The sequence below is a fragment of the Balearica regulorum genome, chromosome 2 (genome assembly GCF_011004875.1).
Source record: "Balearica regulorum gibbericeps isolate bBalReg1 chromosome 2, bBalReg1.pri, whole genome shotgun sequence".
Lineage (NCBI taxonomy): Eukaryota > Metazoa > Chordata > Aves > Gruiformes > Gruidae > Balearica > Balearica regulorum.
The window spans coordinates 80050230-80074486 of NC_046185.1; the positions used below are offsets into that span (position 1 = coordinate 80050230).

The window sequence follows — 24257 nt, forward strand, 5'->3', positions numbered from 1 at the left end:
ATAAATGCCAGTCAAGAAGAATCAAAGAGATATGATGAGGACTTAGTGGTGTCCTTTGTCTTCAGTGTTGTCCGCAAGTGATCCTATCCAGACCACTTGGGCTTACATGTCTTAGTGCTTGTATGAGAGTGAGCTAGTGAAATCTGTGAGGAAAAAATAGGTTGCTTAGATATCAGTTTGCTTAGAGGTTTTGTGTAATAAAATTTCCTTCCTGTTCCATAAAAATCTCAACAATGAGTTTCGTTCCATTGGTTTCCTACCTGTGTAGTGTAATTGGGAGTTACAAGGCTGATGTTCTTTGACCTTTTGGCCTGCCAGAGTTCACAGCAGTATCTTGCCCCTTTGAAGTTCCCCCACCATGTAGCTAGCTGGTAGGCAGGGGCAAGCTATTGAAACTCACCGGCAGCAGAGGATCAGTATCATCTTGCTAAATTTGATTCAGTGACTGCTCAATATAATATGTGTAAGTAGTACTGACTACAGTGAGCCTGAAAGTTTTCATTAGATCAGCTACAGCCATTGTCTCTTTTGTGCTTTAAACCTTTGAATTTTGTATCATTATTTTGTTACTCTTTTCTGACCAATGTCAGAACTTCAGCAGGAGGGGTGGATTGCACTGGGGATGTAAGTATTAACTTCCTCCAAGTGCTATATTATGCCTTATAGAAAAGGTGAGTATAAGCAGTAGACCTTTGGGTCATTTCTGGTGGGTTGATCCATGAGAGATGTAGAAACGTAAACTTTCTGTAAGTCCCAAACAGGTTTAACCGAGAGGCAGTATCTGAACTATTTATTCTAGGTCACGGAAACCATAGAGTACTAGTATGTACTTGGGTACCTATGGCTGCCTAAAGGGTGGAATGAGAATCTTAAGAATTGCATTTCTGGATATGGGTGCCTTAATTCTTCCCTCATCTGTTCTGAGAATCTATGTCATCTAATTTTCTGAAGTAGATAATACACACTGATAACCTACTTTTAAGATTATGTAACTGAAGAATCGTGGTAAAAAGCTAACATTAACTAGCATCAAATATTAAACCATAAAACAATTATTTAAAACAGATAATGAAATAGACTCCTTGCTACAAGATATCATAATACCAAAAGTTTATACAGGTTCAAAATATGATTGAACAAATTAATGGGGGGGAAAATCCTTCAAGGATTAATTAGTACTGAGATATTATGGCACAGGAACTGAGCTGCTTTGCATGAAACATGTGAGATTGTACTGAGGAAGTATTGCTGCAAGTATCTTTAACCTCTTTCCATATTCTTCCTTAGGTATCTGTTGGTGTGACCAGTGCTGGAGACAAGTCTAGATTAATCTTGGATCTAAGCTAGTATGGCAGTTCTTACACTTTTAATGTATACTTCATCAAGAACGTTCAGCCAAAATAAATACAGCTTTGATCCACATGGTTGTATATGATCTTGAGTTCTGTTAGTTCACTGAAAGTTGAGATTTTTTTTTTTCCTTGTCATAAATTTAGTTAGGACACTAGGTGAAAAGAGGGTACCTATAGTCCTTTCCAAGTGAGATTATAACCAAAATGTTTCTGTTTGTTCATGCAGGTCGTATCTACAAGTGCTTGTTTACTGGCTCTGTGAGCTCACTACTGACACTGCCATTAGATATTCTGTCAACGTAAGTATTTAAACTGTTTGATACAAATAACTTTTCTAGTCAGATTACTGTGAAAATGGTTGCTTTGGAACTTAGTATCCCTTTTTTCCGGTTATGCTTGCTATCTTCCATCATCTTATGCAAGCAGCTGCCAGTTACTCTTTGCATAACAAGACGTATGGCCAACAGTATTACAGTAGAAATCATTTCACTTTGAAGTTCAGTTATTCAGGATCTTTGGAGATGGAAAACTGACTTCACAAAATGGGTCCTGGTTAATGAAGATTTGTATTTGATGTCAAGAAAACTTATGCTGCAAAATTGCACTTAATTAAAAAATAATTTCCTACAGTGTAAATCAGATGCTGTGTAGTAGAATATTAATATATATTGCTAATAATATCAATATCACATTGTTTGCTTTGTTACATTTTTATATTTTGAATTTAATTTTATCTACCCTAAGTCTTATGTGACAGGGATTTTTTTTTTTAATTGGATTGCCTTCTAGTTGACACTTAGATTTTAATGCTTCAATTCAGTGCTATTCAATATTGTCTATCTTTGTCTTTTTTTAAAATCAGTATTACTTAAAGAATCAGTAAATACCAACACAACAGAGTTTCAGGCTGGTTCTTACTTTTTTCGTTATCTTGAACCTGAGGAAGTGAAACTCTGTTTGAGTAGACTCAGTTGCAAGTGAAGCAAATTTTGAATGAATGTTCTGTGAGGTTCAGAAGTCAGCTCACTTGAGACTAATAACAGTATTTTTCCTGTTATCTCCCAGTAAGTGTAGATTTTATTTTTAAGAAGAATCTGAAACAACTGAACCTAGAGCACCTCTTCTCACATCTTTTACAGTCTAGGGAGAAAATAAAGGATTCAAGTAGGTGTCAGATTTTAATGGCATGTGAAGCTGTGCTTTGACATGTATTTTTTTGACGGAGTCAATTTCAATAGCATCTTGTGTCATCTTTTAATTTTGAACTCCTTGTCCCTATGGTATTCATTGTGCTGTGCAGGCACAGGTATTTGTGCAGCTGCATGGAGAGCCAAACTGATACTTCCTTGGCAATGGCATATTTCTTACTTATTTTAAAGAACATATTGTAGTTGGTTAGTTTCCTGAGCAAATTTACTGTAATCAAGGAGTAGTGTAAGGATAGAAACAAGGGGGCGGGGGGGGGGAAGGAAGCACCTGGAACTAGGGATGATGGTTGCTTAAGCCAATTTAATTACCTCTTGCATTACATGAAACTCTAGTTTCAGTTGGCTAACTGAAATTTGTTTTGCTGCTGCTTTAGTTATGTATGACTTGATAGATTAGGGGTTTTAAAGTACAAAGACAATCTCTGGGATAAAAGACTACCTGAAATGTAGAGCAGTCGAAGGCAAACCCTGCAGTTCCATTCTTTTAGGGTAGCTCAGCAGATAAAATGTTTCACTGGACTAAATACTACGCATCTAGCCATTTAAACAGACCTTTTACTGTAGCAAATAATTTACTTGGTGACTATTGTGCTTCCTTTGCTATTCTTGGAAGATTGTTTTTCCTGAACTGCTCTTAAAGCTTTTCTTCATCTTGAGTCAGATCCTGATTTGCAGGAATATTTATGTTTAAACAGTACTAATTTCACAAACCAAACCAGAGGGAAATAAAACCTTTTCCAAATGAGTGTTTATCTTGGCACTTAAAACTATTTGTACACAGCTACATACAGCCTTCCCAAAAGCAACCTCCTTTGAACAGACTTTTTTTTTTCAAATCAAGTAAAAATTACATCTAGATACTTCTTTCTCCTAGACATATAAATAAATTTGGCTTTTTGTACAAATACCAGTTTATTTGTTGATTTGGACTAGGAGGGTCTGTTTGTGGTAGTTAACAATTACTACGTTTAGTCTTATTAGCAAAATATGTCATTAATGTTTCAGGGGGTTTTTTATTTCTCTGACAGGGAGAACTTACTGGCTGACTGTTTGCAGGGCTGTTTTGTGGTAACATGCACTCTGTGTGCATTTATCAGCCTTGTCTGGTTACGTGAACAGATTGTCCATGGAGGAGCACCGCAGTGGTTAGAACAAAATCAGCAACAGCCACTCAATGGTGTTGGTCAACAAAATGAGGTAAAACTTAACTACTTAGTAGTTCATGATAAATTTAGAAAATGTGGTTTTGTGAGTAAATACATTGTCAGAACCCAACAGTAATGTTGTTTTACTGCAGGTCATCTTTATTTGTATGTTAGCAGAAGTTGAACATGTGTTCCTATATAAACTCAGTGACACCACTGTTACGTTTTTAAAGTTCTGTAAAATGGACTGTTAATGGATTTGTTATGGTATAATTTTTGTAAAGTAACTTTAACATTGTTTAGATTCTTATGTCTGTATCTTTACATTTTTTTAAGATAATTTTGTGCATATAAAGCTGAATTGTCAGCCACAGTCAATGAAGATGCAGCTTGCTTTTATGTTGTCATCTTCATAAATGTTTCAGTAGTTCATGAGGTAACAATTCACTGTTCTCAAAGCAGTTGGAGGTTTTGTTGAAACCTCTGAAGTTGGAGCTTCCATGCCCCGAAACACACACATGTACCTTTTTAGTGCTTACAGGAGCCTCTTGGGCAGGAGAAGAGATGATATAAGTTTAGGGGGAAAATAATAAGAATTTTGTTTTCTTTTGTAATAAATGTCAACTTTTTGAAGGCCGAGATGGAGATCTTCAGCTTGATGACTGACTTGGTTTGTCCTTGAATTATCGTCATTCTAATATAATGACAGTTTTCATAAGATCAAGATAATTCTCCTCTACTGAGCCCTGGTGGGACCACATCTGGAGTGCTGTATCCAGTTCTAGGCTCCCCCAATACAAGAGAGACATGGACATACTGGAGTGAGTGCAATGAAGAACCAACAAAAATGATTAAAGGACCGGACATACGATGAGAGGCTGAGAGGGCTGGAACTGTTCTGCCCGAGATGAGAAGGCTCAGGGTGGACCTTATCAGTGTGTAGAAATGCATGATGGGAGGATGTAAAGAAGGCAGAGCCAAAGTCGTCTTGGTAGTATTCAGTGACAGGACAACAGGCAGTAGGCTCAAATTAAAATAGAAGAAATTCCACTTAGACAAAACAAACAAACCAACCCAGATGTGGGTTGGTTTTTTTACTGTAAGCGTGATCAATACTGGAACAGGTTGCACAGAGAGATTGTGAGGTCTCCATCTCTGGAGTTACTCAAAAGCTAAATGGAAAAAGCATTGAGCAACCTGCTGTAGCTGGCCCTGCTTTGATTAGGTGGGTCGACTAGATGATCTCTAAAGGCTCTTTCCAATCTCAGCTACTCTGTGAAGACGTCTGAATGTTTCTCTTTTTTTTTTTTTTTTAAAGTGGTTTAATGGTCTCAAATTTAATGCTTATCTCAAAAATCAAGCAAACAAAAACCCCAAAAACATTATTAATGTTTCTTTAATACTATTTGTTTTTTCTATATGCAGGATAAAAGTATGGAGAAAGTATGATCAATTTAACTGAATACTAAATCCTGTTTCTACAGGCTCAGGCTGTGGTAAATGGAGGCGTTGAAAACGCTGTGCTTGATCAGCCTGCTAATCCAGCTGCTGAGAATGTGGTTGTAGGTGAGAACCCTGAAATTCAAGAGGAACAAGTAGATGAGGAGGAGGAGGATAATGAAGATGAAGAAGATGCTGTAGTAGAAGATGCAGCAGATGCAAACAATGGAGCACAAGGTAACAGGTGACTTGAAACAGTAATGTTCTAGTTCTTTTTAAATTAAATCATTGAAAATAGAACTGTCATCATTCAAGGAAGCTCTATAAATTCCACTTCAGCTTATTTATCTTATTTTTGCAAACTTCATGTATTTCTTCTGAGTGCTGAGGCATTTGCTTGCTGAAAAGCTATCATCAGTTATGAGTTGAATGTTATGCACTTAAGTCTTCATTTAAAACATAGCATGGAGTGGTTACATCTTGTTTTGGGTGAGTCTGACAGCTGTAAAAATGGCCATTGTCTCCTCAGATGACATGAACTGGAATGCTTTGGAATGGGATCGAGCAGCAGAAGAGCTTACTTGGGAGCGAGTGAGTAAGAATCATTTTCTTGAATTGAATAATTCAGACTCATACATGAAATGATTTGTAGTATCGCTGTGTCAAAATCCATTTGAGATAGATTTGGATATTGTTATCTAGTGTGAAAACTGTCAGTAAGAGGCTTTAGTAACCTAAAAAATTAATTGTATTAAAACCAAAATTTTATTACGCTACTTTTTAACTATCAAAAAGACATTTCTTTGATTTGAAATGTAGTAGCAGCTTAAAACATATTTTAGCGCAGACTTTTCTGAAGTCTTCAACTCAGGTTTAGAAATGAGTTGCAGCTCGTATTGAGGATGCTAGGCCAGATTAGGAGCACATAGATGTGGAGTTATATATAGTTTAATGCTTAATTTTTGTGTTCATGATAGTGTTAAACTACAGTGGAGAGAGAACCAGAAATTTTGGTTAATTTACTTTATTTGCATATTTGCAAAACGCAGATGTATTTCTTAAAAATGATGCAACATTTTAATGTAACATTTTCTAGTTTGTTTATGGATCACAAATTCCATAATTAGAGCTTGAGATGCATGTACACTGTAATCATAGTGTAGAAACTCAAGAACTAGTGTTTTGTAGCTGGTTTAGAAGTAGCCAACATCTGAGTTAAAGCTCACCGCATGCAACAAAAATCTACCTGAAGGTAGATACAGCAGCTTTGTGTGATTTACCAGTGTCATCAGCGTGTATGGCAGCCAGCTGTAAAGCTGGTCACTGTGTTCCTAGGCTGTGATATAGTTGTTATCTCGATTGCAGTGTAGTAGAAATATAATTTTCATCACAAGGGACAGGTCTTGATCTTTGTTTTATGTTTAGTTGAAACTTTAGGGGTTTTGAAAGGTTTTTAATGAAAAAGGGCATACATAAATTCAGATTTCTGAACCATTCTACTGTGTATCTCAAGAGGAAAGTGTTATGTTTCTGAACCCAGTTTATGTGCTGGGAAATGTTGATGTAATCCTAGTTGAAAATGTTTTGATGCCTCTCTGTGAACATAGAAATTGGTTTCAGCAAACTCATAACCATTTCCAATCCTATGTGCTGGCATAGGCAATAGACATTTACTTGGCATTTAGTATCAAAAGTAGGATAGGTTGTTCTGCTATTTCATCTTGTGAAAAGAGTGTGCAAGCTTTCTGAATTTTCTGCATATTTAAATCTTGGTTTACTTCGTAAAATATGTGCAACATTAGTATTTTGGAACTTAGTGCAAAATCATGGTACAAAATAGCCTTGAACCTGGTGCTTTACAACAGTAGTCATGGAATAGGAGTGTCTGGATTGAAATAGTAAAGAAAACCTTGAAGTGAGGGGAAAGGAGAGATATCTTTTTTTTTAATAGATACTTTATTTTTGGCTGTTCTGTGGACACTTCCCATAACAGCTGTGCAGTGATGGAGGATTTGTTTCCTGTCTACCCTAACTTTAAACCAATTCTGTTCTAACATTATCCTGTTAGTAGTTGCTTTTATTCATTGAAGGTAAAATATTAACCTTCAACTTTTCTCCATGAAACAAACTCGTACTTTGCAATTAGGAAGAAAAAAAAATTTGCTCTTATTTTTTTAATACTTAGTTGTTTAATCACATTTTTTAAATAACAGTTCAATCACTAAAATATTTCGTAAATACAAAATCTTTGTCAGTTTTCAAAGTCTTGGAGAGAAATAGTCTACAAATTGATTATATGTTTAATTTGCCATATATAAATACATGTGTATTAAGATATTCCACATGTGTATCACTGACTTTGACCAACTGAGTTTACTGTGTTGAACAAGATCTTAGTTTCTACCTTTATGTCCAGGTTCTGTTCGTTGAGCAGTAAAAAAAGCTTTTGATGATATGAAAGTTGGTGTGAAAGAGGCATCTATGAGACTTATTTTAGATGCATATTACTTAAGTTTTTCTGATGAGTAAATAGAATTAACGTTCTTATCTTCACAGATGCTTGGACTTGATGGATCTCTCGTTTTTTTAGTAAGTGAAATCCTGCATTTCAAGAATTACTATAGCAGGCTTTTTTTTTTTATTTAAATAAACTGTATTTCTTAAAATGTCATAATTCTGTTTGAAGTCCCTATCTTCATAGTATATATATTCTTTAAAGAGAGTTTCATATGATGTCACGTTCAAGCAAATGGGGTTTTTTAGGTGTATCAAAGTAGAGTGGTGTGTTGGGCATAAAAGTGGAATTGCTTAAAAGATATAGGTAACTTTGGATCATGTACTCCATTGTAAATGAAAATTAGACCCTTTTTGAAAGTATCCTCTGAAAATACATATCTGTACTCACCTTAAGTTCTGCTTTTTGTTATGATTAAAATGGTGTCCTCAGTCAGACTTCTCTGATTAGCCTAATACCACCAGAATACCTCTAGTGAATTTTTAGTGTAGACTAGATTTTAAATTTTAAAGATCTTCATTTATGTTCCTTGACTTTGAGTTTTTGTTCCTCCCTATAATTTTTCCCTTCTTGAATATTATTTTAATTGATATCAGTATTAAATTTATTATAAATTTTCACTAAGTCAGTCTGTCTAGTGGAGCACGTAACCTTTAAATTGGTTGCAAAAATCTTTATGATTAAGATAATTTAGCAAAGCACTCCTAAAAAGACTGCTGGCTTTTTACACTTGTCTGTGGGTGAACCTATGTCGATTATCTCCGTGACAAACTCTTTTTCTATATGTAATGCATGCCTTCTAGTGAGCTTTGTTATAGTTTATTTGAAAGACACTCTCTGCTGCACATCCTGCCTGACTGTTGGAAATGTCTAGCTCTGACTTCAGGGCCAGAGGAGAGAGAATGCAAAGAGTCGATGGCAACAAAACTGTAACCTATCACAGCTCCATTCATTTGGTATCATCTGCCAGATCATTTATTTTAAAAAGAGAAGTTATTTATATCTTAAAGGGAAAAAAAGATTTGTGTTCTCTTCCAGGAGTATAAATTCTGCTTTATTTAACATGTGAAAAAATATAACTCTTAAATATGAATGTGTTTATTAGATGCTGTAGTGGATAAATGTCTTATGTCTGAAATAAAATGTCTCGTATTTTAATGTAGTGTCTCATGTTTAAAATAATGTAGCTGCTTATGTCATTAGGAATTGACTTTAAATATTAATATCAAAAGAATTAAAACTCCAGTGTAGTTATGGCTGAGTTGACATCTTAGCTAAATGTAATATTAAAAAATATAGATGACCCCTCATTTCTAGAGTGAGAGCTGTCAATTTTGTTAACAGGTTTCTTGTGACAAAGACTACTTGTTAAAAGTTCAGATGAATGTTTTCTCATTTATAAAACAAATATCCATGTACATTTAATGTGATTGTTTTTGAGGGTGGCACTGTTTATATTGATTTTAAAATAAAAGCTTATATTTACAAAATAAGAATGTTAAATGTAAGTGCTCTTATCTAGGTAAATGTCTACGAATGCGAACAGATGCTTTCATAGTCTTGTCCTGCATGTTTTGGTCCTTGTGTTAGAGCAAATGTCTTGGCTGTAATATGAGGTGTGCAAGTTCTGGTAATAATAGGCAGTAAATAAGAAGTTTAGATACAAAAGTCAAGTCACTTATTTAAATGACTGATATTTATGTACTGTTTCCTTGTCTTTCTCCCTCCTTCCCCACTACTCCTTGCAGGAACATGTCTTTTGGGTGGTATCTTTAAATACGTTGTTCATACTTGTGTTTGGTAAGTATCATTTACTCGTAGGTTTTAAAAAGATCCTTCTTTGTGAAGTGATAATGCAGATTAATTTTGCGGCTGTTCTCTCAGAATAAATGAAACTGTGACATCTAAAAATGGAACCACAAATTATCTGGAAATATGAATAAGAAGTCTTTATTGCTGCTAGTTTTGTCATTTTAATTCCTTTAAGTGAATAGGTTTTAAATAGGAAATCTACCAAAAGCTTACTGATGGCAGCCAAAGCACAGAAAATAACATTTGTTTGGAATACTATTAAACTAAAGGAGGAACCTCCTGGAATTTAATTTGTGGTACTTTTAGGAATGGCTAGGATATCTTTTCTCCTTATAGTTTTCCATAGGTATGCCTAAATCACTCTTTCTATCAAGAATCCATTTTTGGAGCTCAAAATTGGGGGAGAGGGCTACAAGAATGTAGCTGACTGTAGAGTTGTCAAATACACTTTCATTTTGTGTGCAAAATTACTATGGAACAACTTTCCTTAGTTCATACACCTTAGACTGACTTAAATTTAGAAAATAGTAAATTCTAATCAGTGGTGTATTTTTACTTTATTTTCCTTTCTCCTTCCTGTGGGTGCTAAAGCTGAATTGCAACTTCAAATGTTTGCAAGACTCTTCTTGTTTTTAGAACAAGATAGGAATATCTCCGTGTTCCGATTCCATGTATAGATGGTGCTAGGGAAATTTGTTGGACATAAACTTGTCACAGCTTAAAAAAAAAAATTAAAAATAAATAATCCTCAAACCATAGGTATACATTACTTAGTCACTTGAACCTTAAAAGAAAAGGGTAAAATGCCTAACTTATTGCAAATAGCAGTAAGCTCCCCCTTGAGACTTTCTATTCCTATTTTACATTTACTACTTATATTATGTAAATTTGCATTTCCACCCTGGTTTTACTGCAAAGAGAGAGGTAACGAATTCAGAGTTATATGTTTATTTTTTTAAGAACCTTCTGAGAGGCATTAAACTGTGATTCAGATTCTTTTTTTTTTTTTTTGTACTTTACACCTGTCGAGTTCCTCAACTTTGCCTGTTCACTGCTAACAAAGCTTTTGGATAATGGTGCTCAAGCTTGTTAGTGTTGTTAATTTGGCACAGCTGCATGCAGAAGCAGTGGTATTTTAGTGACAAGATAGAGCATTTTATACACTTGCCAGACACAAAATTTCACTTGCTTTGAATTATCAGTTTAAATAGGGTTTGGTTATTTTGCTTTAGTTTTTTGAGTGGTCTTTCTTGGCAAAAGAGTTTGCGTTTTATAAACTAAAGAGATACTGTAGATAAATATTTGCTGGCAAAGTAAAGCTCACAGTACTGACCCAGTGATTTGAGCATCTAGTTACTGAAATGAATCAGCAGATCAAAAGAAAATAAAAAGAATCACCATGTATATTTAATTCACAAAAAAACTATAACTCTTCTAATAAGAGTTGAAAAATACTTAAATTCTTTCTAATAATTAGTCTATTTTAATCTGTAGTTATCAGAAGTTAATTAGATTTTTTAGCTGCTATAAAATTTAGGCTTTTTAATAAGTAGTTAATAACTATGAAAGTTCTAAATCCTTGATTTAAATTCAATAATAAGTCAGTAATAAAAATAATTAACAAGGTGGTCATATAGATGTGTTTTAAAGCACACTTAGAGCTACTGAACAAGTGGGAAGCTAACAAGTAGAGAAGAGAAGGGAAATGACTTTCCCAAGCAAGCAGGAGATCTGGGAATTTAATTTGTGCCTCTCAAGCCTATTTTTAGTATCTTTCCCACTAAGTAATACTGCCTAATTTACAACTGCCAGGTCTTTAGTTATTCGTAGTTACTGTCCTAGTGAGTTCAAATGTCACAGGAGGCAGTTCCTAGAAGGTAAAACAGGAGGAGAGAATTTGGAACCTTAATTACTGGTCCAGAAATTCTCCTCTATGTTCCTTTGGACAAGTTAATTAAGTTTGACTTAATTCATATTTTCTATAGTTCATTTTAGTACTTGCAGAGGAGTTTGTGCTCTTTCATGCTTTTTTATTAAAAGGGATCTATTAGAAATTCTCTTTTAAAGAAAGTTATTTAAAAAAACATGATAAACTGTGCTATAATCTCATAAAACACTGTCAAAAAGATAACGACTTTTAAGTCATGAGTCTGTCTATAGGAGTTGAGTGGGGTTTTTTTAATCTCATTTTTCTTTCTCTTGTTCTTACTGGGCGGGAAGAGCTCATGTTCTCCCTTTGTCTTTTACATTTTTGCTATTCCCAGTAACTGCTGATTTTTCTGAAAGGCACATAAATTAAAACTTTCTGATCATTGATTAGGATAATACAAGTTTTGCTAAATCTTTTCCTAGGTGTGTTTTGGTTTTGTTGTTGGTTTTTTTTTTCACACATTGGTCATACGGAAATAAGGAAGAGAGAAAATAATCAGGCTTTTCATTTGAGGGTATGTTTAGGCTACAGTAGTCCCCAGAGTGGATTATCATGATACAGTGAAAGCAATATAGGTGAAAATAAAGCTTGCAGTTACTGCAGCCCCTTTACTTCCTTTTGACTCCCTTTACTCCTGTAGGAAAGTGGCATTGAATTCTGTAGTCCTCCATAGCTCTGTTAGAAGACCACAGGGTGAGCTAAAACAACTACTTGATCCTGTTGCAAATACACAGGTGTCCAAAAATAGGGAAAGTGTTGTGGTTTCTAATTGATTCCTCCTGAGACCTCAGAATTGGCAAGAGTGAGTTCAATGTTAAGAATGTTGACAGTTCGTAATACTTTAATTCGAAGTAAAAGTCTTTTCAGTTGCTCCTTGTCCCTTCACTGGAGCATCATCTTTCTCCCCCCTCATCTTTTCTTCCCTTGGCAAATTTCTGCAGGGCTTGCATTTTTCACAGTATTCTTAAGAATTAAAGCACTAAAACTGAAACCTTGCTAAAGTGAGTCCCATCTGACCAAGATGTAAAATGCTGACTTAAGTCTTTTAGTGTGTGGGAAAGGGTCAATATACAGAACAGGTTCCTACAGCAGTCTATGAGACCTATGCCACCCTAGTATGTAAGACTGAGAAATGGAATTAGTTTACACACAGCAAGATGAACTAAGAAGGAAAAGACTGACATCTTATTCAGTGTAGTTTTATATTGTCTATAGTCAGTGTGAATTCTCATCTGACTTTCAGTGTTTGTAAAATTCTAGAAATATAACGCTTGCAAATATTTGCACAAAGTAAATTTTTTTTAGTCATTTTCAGAAAACTAATGAGAAGTAGAATAATTACCCATATTATAATATGCGTCCTGCAAATAAGGCTCCAGTTAACAGTTTTCACGGCCTTTTTTTTTCTCCTTACATTGTGCAGCATTTTGTCCATACCACATTGGTCACTTCTCCATTGTCGGCCTGGGCTTTGAGGAATATGTAAGTACTGTTTCATAATTTCAAAATGTAAAAACTATTGACACTTATTTAATCACAACGTTTTTGTGGCATCCTTCCACTTTTATTTGTGATCGCAAAAGTATCTGGAGTGTCTGTCATTTTTCTCCTCAAACCTTTTTTTTATCTATGATAAAAATGTTGTCTCACTCTTTCCAGCTTCCTCCCTTATTTACATTTCTAATGCATGTGTTTTGGGGCACTTTTTTGAACAGCGTCTTGTTCCTCACGTATATTTTTAATTTGTATACAGAGTAATTTTCATAGTTGATGATCATGGGTAGTGAAAGCTAGGAGGTAGTGAGGTAGTGTAAGGTAACAATTTTTGCTTCATATATAGAGGTTATTTCATGTTTGAAGACAGTAGTTGTTAGACTTTTCTTGTGAATGTAAACATTTTCTACTCTTTATGGAGCAACCAAAAAAGTAGTAGATTATTAAAATATGTGAAAGCTAAGGAAACTTGTCATTCTTCTTGAAGAGTTGAGATTTGGACTTTATTTTAATTACAGAAAAGGACATGTAATCTTTTAAGAGACTGAAAAGCTTTCCCTTTTTTTTTTTTTCCCCCCCTACAGGTTCAAGCATCTCACTTTGAAGGCCTGATTACAACTATAGTGGGATATGTTCTGCTAGCAGTGACTCTAATTGTTTGTCATGTATCCTTTTGTCAGTAGTTACCTGGTTCAGATTTTACACATAAATAATTTTTCTGGCGATATTTTCAGGAGTCACAGAGATTATGCAGATGCAATTAACTTACAATTTTGCTCTGGTTTTTTGGTTGAAATTAGAAGAAAAGATCTCTTCTGTTCTCTTGGACATGTAAAAGTTGTCAGTGTGACTGCATTCTTCAGAACACTTGCACATGTTTAACAACAGAAAATCATAGGCTTTTATGCTTGCTTGAAGGCCTCCAACTAAATTTTGATGGTCTGAGATTAGTGTAGAATCATTGTATTTTCCTCACTGTCCTTATCCTATTGCTGTGGGCTACATAGTTGGAGCAGAAAGAGAAATGGGATTATGAAAATACATAGGGTATGATGGGAAATTTATTTACATCTTTTTGATCCTGCCAGATCTTTAGAATGCAGATTGCTCTAGTTTCTGTTTGTCTCTGAACCACTGAGATTTTGCAGCAAGGATTTCTTTCAGGTGATAACCCTCGTAATTATAGAGAAAAAACTTCTGGATGTTTAATTTAAAAAGGATGGTAGTATTATTATTTATTTCTTCATTTATTTTTAGATGCATGCTTAGAGGGGTTATCCAGCTCATCAAATTGTGGCTGCCAGAGTCACAGCCAATTTTGAAAATATGAACCCTGATAAAGTATATACTTCCTATTTCACTTTTGTCTTTTTAAAAATTTCCTGTTGCTAAAAGCCACATAATAGTGTTTCATCCCTGGAAGTGTTTAAGACCAGGTTGGATGAGGCTTTGGGCAACCTGGTCTAGTGGAGGGTGTCCCTGCCCGCAGCAAGGGGGTTGGAACTAGATGATCTTTGAGGTCCCTTCCAACCCAAACCATTCTATGATTCTGTGATACAATTTTATATTAATCAAACTGTGACATAAAGTATTTTTCAGTATTATTTTCTTGACAAAACTATTCAGGGTTTGGCAGCACTTGTAAAGTTCCAGCGATCACGACGTTTATTAGGAGTTTGCTATATTGTTGTCAAGGTAATCCTATTTTTTGTGTGTGTGGCAAAAAGCCCTCTCAATTTAAGCTTAGATTATAATTTCCTTAGCAATTTTTGTTAAACTAGTGAGATGTTCTTTTCTGTTTTTTCCTGAAGGTTTCCTTGTTAGTGGTGGTTGAAATTGGTGTATTTCCTCTTATCTGTGGCTGGTGGCTGGATATATGCTCTTTGGTAAGAATGGAAATAAATGGGATAAAATGATTTTTTAACAGTATTCATATTTAAAGGCAAAAAAAGTTCTGATGAGAGCGAGTTATTGATACGAGGCACTCTTCTGTTTTTATAAACAGTGTTTCCAGAGGTAAAGTGTTTTTTGGGTAGTGCGTAATGCTAATTTTGTTTCTCTTTATGTTACTAAATAAAAATTAACATGCTATTATTAAAATAAGATCCTTTTTACAGCATTTACAAGACCACTGTGATAATGAACTTAGAGGCAAACTTGTGTACTGAATAAACTTCTTTATGTAACTATCTTATGTATAATGGTTCTGACTTCATATTTTAATAGTTGTCCAGTCTCTTTCTGTTTTGGACAAGTTACATGCTGCATTTGCTCGGAATTGAGGACAGTGTTTCTGTCCTGAAAAAAAATTAAGTGATTAATTTTAAATGAAGAAAATTAATTCTTTTTGCCTTAGAATTTTATTTAATGAAGCAAGTATTTACTTCCATCACAGTGCCACTTTGAACTGATTAATAATTTATGTAGTGTTTGAGTTGACTTCTTTCTTTGTCAAAAGAAATTGATCAGAAATTGATCTTTATTTGCTGTTCTTATGGTAACTTATTCTTTTCTTTTTTTTTTTAATTAAATGCTATAATTATTTATGTGTTAGCACAAGGCAGACATTCACATTAAATGCCTAGTAGTACTATATATGAACTAAGGTAAACAAAATGAGTAACTGTGGAGGTTTGCCAAACTTTATTCATATTTGTTTACTACTTACCTTCTAGGAAATGTTTGATGCCACTTTGAAAGATAGAGAATTGAGCTTTCAATCTGCCCCAGGTACCACAATGTTTCTGCACTGGCTAGTTGGAATGGTTTACGTCTTTTATTTTGCATCCTTTATTCTTTTACTGAGAGAGGTGAGTCTATAAGAACAAGATTGGTATGTAACATAGAGAAGCTTGCATGTTGAACTGTCAGTTAAATCTTTCACATGTGGGTGTTGCTGCTACTGTGCTTCATGTGTATATATTGGATTTCAGACTTACGTAAAAAAGGCCACACTGGTACTTACTGCAGTGGAAAATGGTGGTTTAGAGTCTATTTTACTGAGAGATTTTTAGGTTGCAAAGAGTCTTTAAACATGGATGTTGCCTTCAAATTAATCTAAATACATTTCAGTTCTTTAAGATTAATACTTGAAAATTATGCTTGTAACTTATTATTGCTTCTCTACTTCTCTATGATAATGCTTCCTTTGTTCTATTTCTGTACTGTTTTGTTGAACCTTGTTCAACAAATATCTCTATTCATTATTATGTTTAAAATTTACTTGCTGCAGCTATCAAAAATGAAAAATAATACAAAGATAATTTTTTCTTCATAATTGTTTTCTGTTTCCTACTTCAGGTATTGAGACCTGGTGTCTTATGGTTTCTCAGGAATTTGAATGATCCAGACTTTAATCCTGTGCAGGAGATGATTCACTTGCCCATTTATAGACATCTCAGGAGGTTTATCTTATCAGTGGTAAGGACTTTTCTCAAATTTCTGTATTTTGAAATAAAATTTTATACATTAGCTCCCATATATGCTACTGTGTATTTAAGGAAAAACATTCTTACCATGAAGGTGGTTAGATACTGGAACAGGTTGCCAACAGAATCTACATCTTTTGAGATGCTCAAAACTCAGCTGAATAAGGTTCTGAGCAACCTGATGTAACTGGGTCTGCTCAGAGCAGGGGGTTGGGCTAGTTTAACTCTAGAGGTCCCTTCCAGAACAAATTTTTCTGTGATATCTTCTCCTTATGCAAAATCACAGGAAATGGTTGTGTATTCAGAAAAGTGTGTGTTATTATGGATATTGTATGTCATGTAACTTTTTCATAATGCTTGTAGTTATTGCAGTAAACATTGTGTGTCCAATTCAGCTAAAGTAGTGCAGCAGAGGTAGAGTAACTTTCTAGTTAAGTCTTTGGTCAGATTATGGTGATCTAGCCAATGGTGTCTGTTTCTAGGTTATCATTACAAAATAGTGAAAACAATGGAAGGGTTGGTTTTTTTTCCTTTTGCTTGTTTGTCTGAAGTTTGCCTAGCATGCAGTAAGGGAAAGATCTTGGGCTGTCTTTGACATAAATGTCATGTTAACTGTGAAAACTGATATACCAGAAACATTATTATTTGACATACTTTATTAATACACCTAAAGTGCTTTGAGCAGCGAAAGCTCATAGAGGGATCTTAGTTCTATTAGAGAGCCCTTCAGTACGTGAGAGGAACTGACGTGTCCACCTTTCAGAGTATTTTGTCCTTAGATAATCATAATGCTTTAGCTGCCTGAAACTGTGTCACAGTAAGTGACCCAAATATGATCAAAGACCTGTTTGTTACTAAGGGTTTTCAGACTGTGTTGGAACTGGTGGTTACTTGAACTTCACCTTTTGATTCGCTTAGCTAATTAGTCCAGACCTTTTATCAGCCTCATGCTAGAATATGGGACCCAAATGGTGATCATTTACAGCTTACCATTTCAAAAAACAAGTCACACTTTTCAAGTTGTGCTTCTTTCTCAATATTTTTAAGAAATTTCTTGTGCAGAACATAAACTATTAAGTTTCAAGAAAAATGGGATTTGATTTTTTTGTACAGTTAACCACATAATTTTTTTGCATTTTTAGTCTCTAGTGATACATTTATATGAAATGTAAGAATGTGTTTAAAATTTACTTGATTATTAATCTGGTTCCTTAAGGAAACAGGATTTATAGAAGTGCATGGTCTTCATGCACCTGATCTCCCCTACTAAATTGTGATCTTTCAGCCAATTTAAAATGTGAGGAAATAGAAATGGAAAGATCTTTTGAGGCTTCTGCAGGTTGCTTCAAAACTCAGCCACTAAGGAAAGAGAAGAATCCAAAATTAGTAATCCCAGTGCTGGAGGAGGGAGAAGAAAGTAGAACTGTTTGACATTATCCTAACTGTCAGCTGGCCAGCCAGTGCTTATTCCACCACAGTCCTGTTTGGTGAGGGCATCGTAGCTACTGGTCTGCCTGGGATGGAGTTCATTTCCTTCATAGCAGCCCATGGATTAGTGGCTGAAACAGTGTTGATTGCACACAGGTGTTTTGGCTGTGGCTGAAGAGTGCTTGCACAGCATCAAGGCTTTCCCTCTTTCCTGCTCTGCCCAGCTCCCTCACCCCTCCAGCGAATAAGCTGAGGGATGGGAGGGGGGTATACCTGGGACAGCTGATCTCAGCTGACCAAAGGAGTGTTGCATACCATATGACATCATGCTCAGCAGTAACAGCTGTGCGAAAGGAGGAAGGCAGGGGATGTTCATGGTTATGGTGGTTTTTTTCCTGAGCAACTGTTAACATGTGCTGAGGCCCTGGTTTCCGGGAAGTCATTAATCATCCATCTGCTGATGGGAAGCAGTGAATGAATTCCTTGTTTTGCCTACACGCACAGCTTTTGCTTTCTCTATTAAACTGTCATCTCAATCCACAAGTCATCTTGCCTTCATTGTTTTCTCCCCGTTCAGCTGGAGAGGGGAATGAGCAAGCAGCTGGGTGGATGTTTGATTGTTAGCCAAGGTTAACCCACCACACATGGGAAACATGTCAGAGAAGGCTGGGGAAACTAGTTTTGGTTGTTTCTGCTGTTGGGATTAACTTGTTTAACTTCCTTGTTGCAGATTGTCTTTGGATCAATTGTACTGCTCATGCTCTGGCTTCCTATACGCATTATTAAGTATCTCCTGCCTAACTTTCTTCCATATAATGTTATGCTCTACAGGTAAGCATTTAATTTTAAAAAGATGTGTTTTTTCAGTCTCCCTATAACTAGAAAAAAATGTATTTGTGCTCTTTGAGCATTAATGCGGTATTGTTTGGTATGTTATTTTGTTTGTTTTCAATTAATCTAAACTTCATTGTTCTAGAAAAGTAAAAAGATAAAGGATATGGGTACATCATACAATTTGTCAAATAAAAAGCTACGAAGAAAAATAAAAAGCATTTTGTATTATTTCCATAATGATAACTATTTGAGTTTTATATACCCTCAAAACACTTTCCCCTTCAACTTTTTGATAGGCAAGGTGCTCCCGTGTTTGTTTTTCACATTCATTCCTCATTTTTATTACTTCAAGAATAAAAGAATATCTGTAACTGAATTTCTTTTTAATGATTGCAATATCTTTCCATTTCTAAATAATAATTGAAACAGCAATCATAGAAGCAAATAGAAGAGCAAATCATTCTCTGATATAATCTTTCTCAGCATTTTTTCTTAAATTTCTTGTGTGCCTAAGTGTCTAAACACTCATGAACACTTAATCTGTGCTCAGAGTAGTATATAAGGAAAAATGTCTGCAAAAACATAAGAATTGTTCCTTTTGGCATCCAGTGTATTTTTTATTGTGGTGGTGGTAATATAATTCAGCGTAAAAGATTACTATCAGAATGTTCCTTATGTTTGACTTCCTGCTCTTCCCATTGTTTCTAGTGATGCTCCAGTAAGTGAACTTTCCCTAGAGCTCCTTTTGCTTCAGGTGGTGCTTCCAGCTTTGCTAGAACAAGGACATACGAGACAGTGGTTGAAAGGTCTTGTACGAGCATGGACTGTTACTGCTGGATACTTGCTGTAAGTACAGAAAGACAAACTCAACTCCAAGCATTGTGTCCATCTTAGCCTTTTAATGTGAAAGCAGCATGCTTTTAAGAGAGTTATCCCAATAAGTAGCATTAATAGTTATTTTACAGATAAATACATGATGAAAAACTTCTATAGTGATTTCCTGTGTAAGTACCACCTTCTAAGCATTAGTCGTACCTACTTCTGGACTAGTCTTTGAGAAGTAATTCTTTTGGTACACTATTACAGCATTTGCTTAGTAAAAAAAAAAAAAAAAATTATAAAAGTATGACTAACAGCTTGTTAACTTCTATTATATGGAAAAATTAGAGGTAAGTGTCAGCAGAGCATTTCCATGAGTCATCGAAGTAAAATTCATATGCCCATCTTGCATTTCTTACTATAAGAAGGAGGGGGGAAAAAAAGGAAAAATTATTTAGAACACTAAGCTAAAGAAGTGAGTACCTGTAAATTGAGGATTTTGAAGTTAAAAGTTCAGCCTCTAAAAAAGGACAAAACTGTACCTTTGTCAGCTACAGTAAATGATTATACAAAGTGAGGTTCTTTAATTTAGACTGCTAGGCAGAGTTCTAACACTTCATAGAATGGTTTGGTTTGGAAGGGACCTCAAAGACCATCTAGTTCCAAGCCCCTGCCATGGGCAGGGACACCCTCCACTAGACCAGGTTGCCCAAAGCCCCATCCAACCTGGCCTTAAACACTTCCAGGGAGGGGGCAGCCACAGCTTCTCTGGGCAACACATTCCGGTGCCTCACCACCCTCACAGGGAACAATTGCTTCCTAATACCTAATCTAAATCTACCCTCTTTTAGTTTAAACCCATTACCCCTTGTCCTATCAAGGGAAATGATCTTTTAGTTCACCAGTTGTTTGCCAAATTAGTCAAGAAAAAATTAAGGTTGTTTTTTGTTTCTGTAAAGTTTTAAATTTAAAGTATATTGTCATTCTCCCATCACGGCTTGCTCTGTGGGTCGTGCTAATGCAGCACTATTAGGATGAAGATTTATTCTTTGCTAAGTTATGTCTGAGACTCTGAGAAAATGAATGAAAGACTTTTTTCTTCCTCTGCAATCCAGAATATTTATTTTAGCTTCTCATAAGGACACTCTCCCCACCCCTGTTCTTAGTTTGCATTTCGGGAAGTTTTGTGGGTTTTTTAATTAATTTGTCTGTATTTTGATAGTGTTTAAGTATGATGCAAGATGAGAATTTCAGATATGATCATAGAAATGACTTTGCTTTTTCCACTGTCGCAGCTGTTAAGAACAATTGTGAAATATATTCAGCCATTTTAGTTGAGCAAAGATGAAAATCTTTTCCTCTGCTTTTCTTAAAAAGGGAACTGCTATGAAAATGTGTTCATTATCTGCCAGGAGAACATCTGCATGCATCTCACTGCTAATAAAAATTCTGCTAAAGCTGAGGAAAATTAGCTTCTAAATGTTCATATTGGGTTTGAATTTTTTTTTAATCACTCAAACATCTATTTGCTATTGATGTATGCAGGAAATACCAACGGAATACTTTTTAAAGCAGATTGGCTCTTTCTAGGATTGATGTTCTTAGAAAGTTGTGAACAGATTTTGAGTGATTTAGAATCTTTTTGAAAGGCTCTACCTGACTTTTTTTTTTAAAACATGTCTATAGCAATACAATACTGTCCTTGTACAGTTTAGGTTTGAAGGCAATTGTTTCCAATAGAATTCAGTAGCAGTCAGATAGAAGTTGTTAGTTTAGCTGCCTGCTTACACAAACTGAAATATCATTGCAATTTTCCTTTTAGATGGACAACAACTTTAATACCAGATGTTGTTTTTAAAGCAGTCAAATGGACAAGTGATCTTTGTGGCTGTATTTCTACTGTTCTAATCTGCATCCACACTAGCATTTTTCTTCTAAATTCTGTGTTTATGATGACATTGAGTACGTTATCAGAAAATGGTTTATTTTACTTTATCAAGATTCTGTCAGCACTCCTGTGTAAGTTTTGTACAACTTGTTCTGAGTAGGCCTGTCTTTCTGTAAAACTCTCATTCATGTCAAACAGAACAAAACTGAAATCTTGATTGTTACAGGGATCTCCATTCTTACCTACTTGGTGACCAGGAAGAGAATGAAAACAATGCAAACCAGCAGCCTAACAACCAGCATGCTCGCAATAATAATGCCATTCCAGTTGTGGGAGAAGGTCTTCATGCAGCCCATCAAGCCATACTTCAACAAGGAGGACCTGTGGGTTTCCAGCCTTATCGTAGGCCTTTAAAATTCCCGCTCAGGGTAGGTATATCTAACGCATTACGAGAAAAGGGAAAGGCATTTGAAAAAATAGGTGGGGTTTTTTTTGTAAGAAGGATGTTGCCCACATGTTATCAGAAGTGGTGGGTCATGTTTTGTGTTTTGCACAGTTTGCATCTTTCTAAAAGTAGACTTAGTTATTCTCACATACAGTTTTTTTCATCTGTAAGACCTTCAATTACCATTTTATGTATACATCCTATACATGCTGTGTATTATCTATTTGTTCATGTCTTTTTTTTTTCTTAACGGTTAGTAATGGAGAGAAATATAATAACCCCTCAGCAAATAGGTAGTTTAGGAGCATCTCTAACAAGGCATGGCTTTCAAGAGGGCATATTTTGGTCTTGTAGCTGAAGCGTATTTTAAACTTTTTTGCTTTATTAAATTAAATTGAGAACTACTGTTGCATCTATATTAATCATAGAAAAGTGTTATAGTACTTGCAAATTCTAAATTCCTGTAATTAGAAAGGTAGTGTTGTTGGCAAATAATTAACTTTCTAGAATAATATATAGGTCAAACTGGATAAATTGTTGTTACCAGAACTGAGTTAACCAAATACAAACTTAACCACAGCTCATTCATTGTGGTTTCAGGTATAGCTCAAGAATGGAAGCAATGGCTAAAGTCAGAACAATGTAGTATTGCTTCTGAAGTTTCCTTAAAATGCTGAATCTACCGGAATTCTCATAACAAAGTACAAAATAAAGCACACTTTTTTTCCCATAAATCTCAGCCCAGTAGAACTGAAAGCAAATTTGAAAGTATTTTAGGATTTCACAACTGTGGAGTTTCTAGGTGTTTGAAGTTGTTTAGAGGGGGGTTTTTTGCAGGGAAGAGGGAGAGTTAGTTCCCTCCACTGCTGTTTTTACTTCTAAAATGGCTCTCCACAGGAATGCATGAGCTACAACGCTCTTGTCAAGGAAAGAGTGGGAGGAAGTAGCTCAGGGATGAAAAGGCTAGGCAAGCAGAATTTACCCCTCATAGCAGCTGCTACTACCGCAGTTTGGTCATAACAAGAAGTCAGAGCATGCTCTGAGACCAGTTTAATGTAGCATAACTAAGCACTTAGTGCTGAAAGGAGTGCTGCTGGTCATCTTTCCATGGCAGTTGCTCCTTTCTCCACTTCTTGCCGTGAATGCCTGTGCTAGAACATACACATGATGAGCTGGAACAGGAAACTGGTCCAGCTGAAAACTGAGGTAATATGCAGAAGGCATTAGTTAACATGTCTAAACATTCAGATAAAACTTTATAGTAAGAAAACATAATTGTGGTGTTTTCGGTTAGACGTAGTCCAGTTCATGTGAAGTTACTGGGATGACAGGTTAATTGAGAAGAAGAAAACTACAGTGTAAATATCTGATCTTTTCTAGGCTTTCATTATTTTTTTTCTTCATTTTAACCAAGTTGTAAGAACATAGAAGGTGGCTTATATTCAGTTTTTATTATGTATGTTTTCCACTAGAACTCACTCATCATGTCCATATGGATTGAACAAGCAATAAGAACTGATCTTTCATGTTATTTCAGTTACAAATAAGCATGTAAAACTATGCGTTTGATTTTTTTGAAATTTAATTAAATATATATTGTTAATCTCAAAATCAAAAGGGTTTTTTTATTATTATTCTACTTATATCATCAGTTTTATCAGGCATTCTACATAATTCTTCCAACTCATTCCTCTTTAAACAAAGGTTCTCTTGTGGGGAATCTCACAAAGCCCCTCCAGAACAAATGGTGATGTGTTGAATTTTCCTGCTACTGCCTTGTCTTCCTTTAGCATTCCTTTCATAATCCATAGTTGTCAGCAGAGCCTGCAAACTCTCTGGCAAGCTTTCTTCTGAGGATTCTTAGATTTTATTACTGTATTGTTGATCCTTTAAAAAAAAAAAAAAACCACACAAAAAAAACCCCACCAACCTGTCTAGAAAAAGAAATTTATCATTACTTTTCATAGACTTGGTATGTTATTGCTAAAATCCCTTTTGGCTTGTCTTATTGGAGTTTTGAATTTCACTTACCAGAGTTCATCCATTTTCTGGTTTTGGTTTTGGGGTTTTTTGTTTGGTTGGGTTTTTTCCTTGGGGATTTATTTCCAACATCTGGAAATATCTTCTGGGAGCCATTTTTATGTTACTGTTTACTGTGGAACTTTGGGGAGACTTATCTTTTTTTTAAGTCTTATGATCAGTAGTGTGAGTTTGTGCCAAACCTTCAGTGTATCTAAACACATCTCCTGTGAGTGTTTTTCCTCTTGACTACTATTTTCAATATTCTTCTAATAAATGTCCTCACTTTAGCTAGTTTGCTTTTTTGAAATAATATTATTGTGGTGGATTTAGGAGAAAGGAGGGCTGTCCTCGCAAGATCTTTGAGTCTGAATATGTTGTGGTCACTATCAGTGCTGCTTCTGTAATATAAGTGACTAGCTGCCTGTGCCTTGTTTAGGTCCAAGTCAAGAGTTGTTCTTGTTCACTGATCCAAGAAGCAGCCATCTGTGGTGTTTAAA

At 35.2% G+C, this 24257-nt stretch overlaps 1 protein-coding gene across 6 annotated transcripts in view; it reads left to right on the plus strand.

Annotated features, from left to right (window-relative positions):
* The window catches only part of MARCHF6 (membrane associated ring-CH-type finger 6), a 51474-nt gene that overhangs the window by 14001 nt on the left and 13216 nt on the right, over positions 1–24257 (plus strand). For all 6 annotated transcript variants that reach the window (XM_075744806.1, XM_075744810.1, XM_075744808.1 and 3 more), the window contains exons 5-19: positions 1579–1651; positions 3589–3757; positions 5190–5382; positions 5675–5736; positions 7702–7734; positions 9409–9460; positions 12826–12884; positions 13481–13561; positions 14523–14591; positions 14708–14782; positions 15572–15706; positions 16197–16316; positions 18483–18583; positions 19295–19432; positions 21520–21721. In XM_075744806.1, coding sequence (XP_075600921.1) covers positions 1579–1651; positions 3589–3757; positions 5190–5382; positions 5675–5736; positions 7702–7734; positions 9409–9460; positions 12826–12884; positions 13481–13561; positions 14523–14591; positions 14708–14782; positions 15572–15706; positions 16197–16316; positions 18483–18583; positions 19295–19432; positions 21520–21721 — 1562 coding nt within the window. The remainder of the gene's footprint in view (positions 1–1578; positions 1652–3588; positions 3758–5189; positions 5383–5674; positions 5737–7701; positions 7735–9408; positions 9461–12825; positions 12885–13480; positions 13562–14522; positions 14592–14707; positions 14783–15571; positions 15707–16196; positions 16317–18482; positions 18584–19294; positions 19433–21519; positions 21722–24257) is intronic.